Source organism: Herpailurus yagouaroundi, unplaced genomic scaffold (genome assembly GCF_014898765.1).
Source record: "Herpailurus yagouaroundi ecotype Mexico unplaced genomic scaffold, PumYag 208, whole genome shotgun sequence".
NCBI lineage: Eukaryota > Metazoa > Chordata > Mammalia > Carnivora > Felidae > Herpailurus > Herpailurus yagouaroundi.
The window spans coordinates 688,463-697,472 of NW_024412439.1; the positions used below are offsets into that span (position 1 = coordinate 688,463).

Here is a 9,010-nt window from a genome sequence, read left to right on the forward strand (position 1 = left end):
CCTGCTTCTCAATCTGGACCAATGGGTTTCAGAAGGGTTACTCATAGAACCCTTTATTGAAAAGAAAAACGAAAACCAGTGACTTCATTCATTTACACACCTAGAGCTCACTGCTCCACAGTACAGAGAGCAGGCAGAGCTGTTCTAGGCGATGGGGTCGGGGGGCGCCAGGGCCCGCCTCTCCTGCCTCAAAGTCTGTGGGAAGCTGTGTCCCACAGGCCTCACTCACAGACACGCGCTCCGAGGCAGCAGCCTGCGCCGCGCCGGGAGCTCCCAGGAGTGTGCCAGAGCAGGAAACGGCAGGCCGGGCTCTCGGGCCCCCCGGCCCCGCTCCGCTTCACGGTGCTCTGATTTCTGGCTAAAAACCACAGTGGTCACCTGGAGCCTGTACCCGGGGCCACCCTTGAGGTTCGTGCATCCCAGGGGAGCCTGTACCTTTGTGAGTTCTGGCACATGCCGGCCAGTGGGCAAGTCTGAGGCTGGTGTTGAGACGGGCCACGAAGATCACGTGGCCACTGAGGACCCAGCCCCATCCGAGCTGGTGCCAAAGTAACCTCAGCCACGCTCTGAGGATGTTCCTTTTCTTGTCGACAAGTTAGATCTTTGGGAAAAGCCTCTAAGGGCCAGGGGGAACTGTTTTGTCCCCCAGTTAGTGAAGTGTCATTCATCTTGGAGCACACAGATTTCAAAATTACCGAGGTCACACTTGAAGGGAGTATTGGCTTCGCATTCTGAAAACTTTAGTAAATATGTTGACATGTTCCCAGGTCCCCAGTGACAGGAAAGCCACCAGGGCCACTGGCCAGGGAGCAGCTCGGGCCAGGAGCAGGTCAGAGGGAAGCGGGCGCTGCCAGGGTGCAGCCCAGGGAGCGGGGGCCCCCGCCGTCCTCACGAGGCTCAGCGTCACGGTCACAGAGGGACCAGATGTGGACAGAGCCCACACAAGGACACAGACGGGCGGATTTCTAGTTCTTGGCATACCTTTCTCCCCTGGCTGAGTCGATCTGATCACTGCTTGTCCGAAGAGCCCTAAGCTCGGAATTCAGCTGCTTACACACGTGGTCTGTTTCTCTGGTTTTTCCCTTTTTTCATCCAGATAACACCGTTTCACAGGGGACATCTCTCTCCTTAGCATGCCCCACTAATCTCTCGAGGAGCCCCTCCCGCCCCACCCTCCACCCCGGCACCCGCACCTCTGCCTGACTGCAGCCTGCACGCACGGCGCTGGGCCCCGCTGTTAACGGTGTGTTTCTTTTTCTCCTGCCCTCGTGTCCACCCAGAGTCTGAAGGAAGGCCTGACCGTGCAAGAACGCTTGAAGCTCTTTGAATCCAGGGACTTGAAGAAAGACTAGCTGTGTCCCGTTCAACTTGAACACACACCCCTCCCGGCTCGCGGCAGCACTACCCAAGTGCCGCTTCTTGTCTGTACCTTTATTTTTTATTATTATTATTGTTGTCGTTACCGTTGTCATCATTAACTGTGGGTATGGGTGCATGAGAGACTGGTTTATGGGTTGTTCACATCGTTTCCCCGCTGTGTTGATTCCCAGTTCCCGTGTCGTCGTCAAAGCTTCGTTCCCACAGTATCCAGAAACCCGCCAGGCAGCGAGGGCCAGGAGGGCTGTCCGCTCCCGGCCGGGTCTGCACAGAGCCCCCTCCCGCCGCAGCCACCGCACTCACCGTCAGTATTAAGGCCCAGCAGTCTGTCGATAAGCTAGCTCGTCCTGCCGAGTGCACTGTGCGGAGTCGGGGCCCCGGGCGGTTCTCGCTCTGCCGCGTCTGGGTCACTCGGAGAGAGCAGGGCGTCAGGTGGCGGCACCGACAACTCACTAGCCTTTGGGAGAAGCTGGGAGAGCAGGTCGGGGGGCACGGTTCACAACCCCCGGTCACCACCTTTGGCTTGGGAGAAGGGCGGCGTTTTGTATGGGTCCCACTAATTCAGCTTAGAGCCGCACCGCAGATAATCGCGGGAAACCTTTCACAACCTGGAGAATGTCGAAAGCAGCCATTCCTATGTTTGTTTTTTATTAAATCTTGCACAAAACCCCGGCCCCTCGCATTCCTTCCTACGCTCGCTCCTTTGTTGGTCACCAGTAGCCCTGGTCTCTTCCTAACAACTTGAGAGTGTTGACCTGTGGCCTGGGCTGCAGACCGTGCTTACAAAGCCTGATGAATTCCCTTGGGGAATCAGTCAAGGGGAAAGACTGTTCCGGTCTTTAACCTTTCTGAAAGAAACCTCCACATTGCTTTTGAGAAGGCTGAGTGAAGACCCCTATGTTAAGTCAAAAAGAAAGTGCAGAGGATGTCGGAATCAGATGAAAACTGCCACTGTTGTTCTTTACTCTGAGCTCTGAAAGGTTCTCGCGCAGCATTCAGAGAGCCTAAAGTAAACCTGTGCTAGCAATGTTGCTTTTTCTAACAGAGTGAGACCTCTTTACCTGCCGTGAAACACGACGGCAGTTCTCGAAAACCTCTCACGCTGGGGTGTCCGTCCCGGTGCCCGGAAAGCCATTAATCCTGTTGAGACGAGGACTGTAAACAAAGCGCCGCCGAGTGGGAAGCCGTTCGAGGCTCCAGAGCGGCCGGAAGTGCTGCAATAGTGTCGGGAGGAGCTCGTTCTGGTCTCGCCACCTCTGTCTCCCGTTGATTTTACTGCCAAGAGCGCACTTTCACTCTGTCGATGCTTCCGTTAGGTGGGGAGTCTGGGTACGTGGGTACTTTGGGGGTAGAAACATGGAAATCACCTTGCTCAGTCTCTAGATTCGGTTAACAAGGTCATCCAGGGAAAGCCCTGGAAGGGCCGGGCAGAAGCTGGCCTGGGGCGTGCTGTCTTCTAGTGGGAATAAACTCCGAGCCGTCCACTGGCATCGAGGCTCTTCTGTGCACCAACCTCCAGAGTCTTAACCCACACCTGTCACTCCTTTGCTGCTATTCCATGTTTTTAAAGGCAAGAGAATGTTAGGTCCGGGTTTTCAATGCTACTCACCAGACACCACTCCTCGCACCACCCCCGGTGTAGACTGGCAGCATTTGTAGGAAGGACCACGGTTTTGTGCGTGTGCCGCTCAGCATGGGATGCTCCGGATCCCGTGGTCCGTTCTTTGGGCTCTAGAACGCTATTTAACATGTATGTCCTCCAGGGCAGTGAGGTGATGGCCAGCAGGATCTGATGGGGCAGGGGCCTTGTTGCCTGGTCCCCGCACAGACCGTCTCAGCACCACGGTTTCACGCTACTCCTTCGGAGAACTCCCCTCTACCACAGTTTCCTTAGTGAGTGTCCCTGCTGCCTCTGGGGACTCTAGCCCTTCTCCAGGCAGCCCCCTGCCTCCAGCCCTCTCTGGCTTCTGGTTTCCTGGCAGGGTCCCTGCATGAAATCCAGCCCCACCTGCCTTCGGACCGTGCCGAGGGTCCGAAACCTGCAGTACTTTAAATAGGTCAGAGCACTTTACGCACCTGTGTTCATCACTTAGCCCTTGAGGTCGCACCTCGGGAGTCCTGGGAACAGCAGTGTGCGGAGGTGGAAGGCAGAGACCAAGAAAGACAGATCTGTCACCACAGCCTCTGAGGGCTCCGCCTCCTCGCCCCAGAGACCACAGAACTCGCTCCCCTGGGCTGCTTCAGTCTGGGTGTTACCAGGAACGGGCTACAAACCGGGGCGCCCTGGCTTCTCTCCAACAAAAGGCTGCTCCTGCTGCAGCCTCCAGAAAAGGCCCCGAGCCTAGCCTGGTCTTGCTGAGCGTCGCATAGTGACGGCTGTGGCCTAGAACCCGATCTGAGCCACCTGCTGATAAGCCGGTCCTCTGGCTGGAGAGAGCAGACAGAACAGAATAAAGGGGGCTTCACTTTACCACCTCTGTGTTGCACCCCAATCCCGCTGTGCATGGTCTCCGTAGAGCACCCAGAACCCCGAGGAGGTTTTAGCCACCAAGTTCCTGAGAGAAGAAAGAATAAAGCTGTGGGGGTGGAGTTGCTTTCTGTGCCGGTGGAGAAGGGTCCTTCGGTGGATGGGGTAGTATAGGTGATTGTGAACTTGGGGTGCTCCCACTGCTCCTGGTGCCGACCGGACAGTGGGGGCGTCTCCACTTCCCAGTGGAAGATGAGCACGTGGATCGAGTCTTCCCAGCTGTAATGATCTTCCTGTAAATGGTCACTGGTCCCTCTGTGGTTCGCTAGCAGCTGACAAGCCATCAAACACGCGAACGGGAAAATGGAACCGTTTGACTTCGACGGGGTCTGTGCGTAAGATCCGCGCTCTCACGTCTGCACATGTGTGCGCACACATGCCGAAGAGCCGCTTTCTGCCAGTCAGGCTCTTTATCGATGTGTGTGACTTCAGCGCCTGCTAGCATTCCAGTGACCGTAGCTGTCTGCGGCCTCCCTGGCAGACATGCGGCAGAGCACTTTGCCTTTGGAAATGGAAACTTGCACCGTAAGGCCTCAAACTGGGTCTGAACTTGATGGAGGAGGTTAGGGCCATCCTGGGGCGACAGGTGGGGGCCATGGGAGGAACGTGTGGGTTTGTCAAGAGCCAGGATCAGAGGCTCCTCCCTAGGAATCCAGTGAGTGGAAAGGCCCCAGGCTCTGGCTAGTTAAGAGGAACCTGTCACGCAGTGGACTCACCAGTCACTAGCTCACCGACCCAACAGCTAGGCCTCGGGGGGCCTCACGGTGGCCAGACTCGGGGGGAGAGCGAATTGCGGTTCCTAAGAAATGTAATTGTGGCCCCCGGAGTCTGTCTGAAAGGGACTGTGACAGTTGTTAATAAGGCCACGAAACAAAATCGGCATAAAAAAAACAAGTTTTAGAGTTCCAGTTGATAGTGTTTATTTCACCATGGAGCTGGAACACAACCTGAGAACCGAGCACGATCCTTGTCACCGCTGCCTGGCGGTCCCCTTGGCGAGTCCGTCTTTAGCCTGGGACTGGGACTGGGCCTGGGGCAGCACTTGTCTGCCCCACCCCTGCTGGAGGCCGGGCACCTGCCCCGTGGCCACTTTTCTCGGGCTTTAAAGCGGCGCACGCGGCTGTGCCGGGGTCCCCGACAGCTCGCCGGCTACAGGGAAGCACTGCGGGCACCCCCACATGTTCCCCACTCAGATGAGCCAGCGGGCAGTGCGTTTCTGCTCCCACTCCCCTGGCTCCCAGAGCTGCCCAGGCCCCTTTGGCGGACTCAGCCCATGCATCACCCGTGGCCTGATCTCGGGCCCCGCGTGCTCTGTCACGGCTGACCACACACCAGCTCTTCTCCAGGCACTCGGAGCTGTTTTCACTCAGAGTGGAAAGAATGCGGCCCGTCAACACGTCTTCTCAAATCTAAAAGTGGTCCTGAAAGTAAGCGTCCGCATCGCTGTCCCACGGAAGCTTGCCACAGTTTTAACTCCGCTGAACACACAACTTCAGAAAGCCGGAAAACTACAGAATTCAGCGACCCTTCATCACCAAGAAAGGTGGGAGGGAGGGGGGATTTTTAAAGTTCTTACAAAGGACAGGGAAGCAGGTAGTAAAAGGAAAAAAGCTTGTGCTCATCGGCAGCTTCGCATCTCTGGAAACGTCCGTCCTTTGGAATACCTCCCATCCTGAACATCCTGGAAGCGGAGCTCCTGCCATGCATTCTGTCAGATAGGAATTTGCTTCACAAACAGATCTGACGGGCCGCCCGGACGTGTTCTCCATCAGCTGGGATCGGCGGGCAGCTCTCGGGGCCCTGGCGCCACGGCGTCCACTCTTCACCAGGGCCTGGGGAGGTGCTGCCGAAAACTTGCTTGTGCTGACGCTTCTTACAGTTCAGGTATTTGTGTGCCGCTTTGTGTCGTCTTTCATCGCAGGCTCTCGCCCCTCGGGTCATTCTTGAGAGACGAAGCCCTGTACTGTCCGCTCAGTCGGGGAGCGCTACGATACCTAAAAGGCGTGAGCTCAGACAGGAGACCCCTGATCCGAGGAGAGATCTTTCCATCCACCTGAGATTGGGTCAAAAGCTAAAGTCCACTGTTCTCAGCACCACGTAGGACATCGTAGGACGCGTCCCCCGCTCCACAGCTGGCCGCGTCTGCCCAGAGACGGGGTCCGTGGTACTTGGATGGGGTGCCGTTGCTCTCACACCTGGACGCTTTCAGTGAGGCCGTACTTCCCACGGTGGAAAGTTTCAATAACCACCAGCCCGAAGTGAGTCTGGTAAAACCACTTGTTTTGGGTTCTTTGTGAGGAAGACAGGACGTAAACACAGTACGAAAATGAACATCGATTTCTCTCAAGGGTTGTCGGCTGGAAAAGACCCAGCCTCATTCTTCTGCCCTTTTGAAAACAAGTTTCGAGTGTTCTGGTTTATTAAAGGGAAGGGGTCTCCCTCCTTGTCTTTCAGCAGAGGAATCTGAGCAGAGTACGAGGAATACCTCAGCACCACCCCAGCCCCACTGTAGGGAGCAAGGACCACCTGCCCCAACACAGCCTGGGCCCCTTCCCCCCTAGGTGCCCGCGTGCCTTGTGGAGAGGAGCCGGCCTCACTGGCTTCCAGCTTCTCTGTGTAAAAGCCACTGTTTACTTTCTTCAAAATAACCTACGTTATACAGAGTGAGCGGTGTAAATATTACTCAGAAATTACCGCAGGGATTTTTGTGACAGAGTTGGTACGGGTTTAAAAATATCCCTTCGCAAGCTAGGGAGGACAGCTTTGGGTTCAACACTGAATGCCACCCAGAGTGATAAGGAACCGTTTCTGACGGGTGATGCACCTTCTTCAAAGCTTCGGTCACCTCATGGGCGGTTTTCAGGAGTGCATGCAGCATCTGAAGTAACAGGAGGCCTGCATCCACGCGCGTTTTCTCTGGAAGAACTCCATCATACTTACTCCCTGCCGAGCCATTCGGAGGCCTCCAGGAAAAGCAGGACCGTGGAGAACGTGGTGGGCACATCTTCCCCAGATCTTTCCGTGGCAATTTCCGGCCCGTAGGGAGACATCGTGGAAGGCACTGCTCTGGCCCGAGCGGCTGGATGGGGGGGGGGGGGGACTCGTGACCCCTCGCCGGGCCGGGCGTCTGCATGTCCCCCACTCCTAGGTCCTGTGGGCAGTGTCGAGGGTGCAGAGCTGCCAGCGCGGTCCCTTTGCATCGTGTGTCTGCGTCACTTTGGGGAGGGAACATGCGGGAAACCAGCTCATCCGGTGCATAGGCTGACCCAGGAGGACTCGGAGGTCCCGAGGGTGAAGCACATGGTCCGTGGGCGTCGGTCCGGGGGCTGGTGGGGGAAGGGAGAGCTTCTCGGGATGCAGTCTGAACACCGGAAGGAATGAAGTTCTGGAAAAGCAGCGGTCGCCGGACACAGTCGGCCTGCCACCCGTCACATGTCTGTGCCCTTCACAACTAGTTGTATCACATATTTCAGTTTTGTTTTATAGGAAGCTAGGAATAGATTATATAAAGAACACTAAAGTCATTATTGTGTTATAAGTTTGTATCACAAAACCAATTACGATGGATTTTAGGATTTACCTTTAGTATTAATGACTTCTCTACTGACTTACTGCTAGGACTTAAAACCAGTTAAGTGCTAAGAATTCATGTGGTTTTCCTAAGTAATATTTATAAAGTGTAAAGTTTCTAAGTGACTCCTCACCAATTGTAATTCTTAATAACTTTTCTCACAAATACACTCTTGTGTCAGAGGGAACGTCTCGGTCCAGTGACCAAGGACGACAACGCTAGGCCAAACTGCTGGGGGAGCTGATACACGAACAAAGTGGAACGTGTAGATAACTTTCTGCTGTGACAAGTTTGGAAATAATGCACAGCAGTGACTTCTGTCACAGCTAATTATTGCAACAGTCGGGTGATAACGTGTTCAAACAACAAGCCCGTGTAATTCTAACCGGGGTTTCATTTCTGTACTAATGCTAAGTGGTAACGTTCTCTGAACGTGTGCGGAGGCCACTGGGCTCAGCAGCCCCCCACTGCCCCCCCGCGCTGGGGCGGCCCCAGGGGCTCTGCCAGGGGGTTGGAGGGGGGGGTGGCATCTTTTGTCCGGCCACACTGCCCTCCCAAAGAGGTGAGCCCGGTCAGCCAAGCTGCTCGCTCTTCCGACAATTCAACATTTTGATGGTTTCATTGAGGCTTTTTTTAAAAAATAAACCGTTTCTGAACAACTGTTCACAATTGAAGTGTTCCTTTGTCAAAATATTTATTCCTTTGTGTGACATGCTAGATTCCCATGGATGCAGCTGATCGTTTCTACTTTGTAAATATTACCTAACTTTACATAAACTATATCATAATAAACTATTTTTGCATCACCCTGGCATGCTGTGAATGGGAGTTTGTTCAATGGAGAGACATGCACAATATTCATTTAGATCAGAATATGGAAACCTGTCAGTAGCCTAGAGACTTACCCTGGAGTTTTTTGGTTTTCGTTTTGTTTGGCTTTAAAAAAAAAAAGTGTTTTCAAAGTTAGGGATTTATCAGCATTTTAAAATCAGGAGATTTCACATAAAAGTCTGTATTGTGGGGCATCTGGGTGGCTCAGTCGATTAAGCATCCAACTTCAGCTCAGGTCCTGATCTCACGGTTTGTGGGTTTGAGCCCCACGTCGGGCTCCCCGCTGTCAGCGTGGAGCCAGCTTGAGACTCTCTTGACCTTTCTCTGTCCCTCCCCAACTCCCGCTTTCTCTCTCAAAATAAGTAAAGTTTAAAAAAAAAAAAAAAACTACCTATGTTCACATACAATGCATAATACATATTTTATATCATGAATCAAATGAAGGTACATTGGCTCTGCTCTAGAAACCTTCAAGGGAGGCCAAAAGCAGCATAAAAAATACTAGAGAGGAACGAGCTACAACTATCAATCAAGGAAATAGAACTCTCTCATATCTGCCCCTTTATTATTAGGTTTTTTACAATAAAGTTGTACTTGGTGTTTCAAAGAGAAAATGCATCCTATCTCATGACCCAATACACACACACACACACACACACACACACACACCATAACCCAAAATTTCACAAAAGAATGCACCCTAC

At 53.7% G+C, this 9,010-nt stretch overlaps 1 protein-coding gene across 8 annotated transcripts in view; it reads left to right on the forward strand.

The window, feature by feature from the left end:
* MPRIP (myosin phosphatase Rho interacting protein) overlaps positions 1-8,286 on the forward strand; it is a 154,568-nt gene extending 146,282 nt beyond the window's left edge. For all 8 annotated transcript variants that reach the window (XM_040452980.1, XM_040452985.1, XM_040452983.1 and 5 more), the window contains one exon: positions 1,281-8,286. In XM_040452980.1, coding sequence (XP_040308914.1) covers positions 1,281-1,352 — 72 coding nt within the window. In that variant the 3' untranslated portion in view covers positions 1,353-8,286. The remainder of the gene's footprint in view (positions 1-1,280) is intronic.
* The last annotated feature ends 724 nt before the right edge of the window (positions 8,287-9,010 follow it).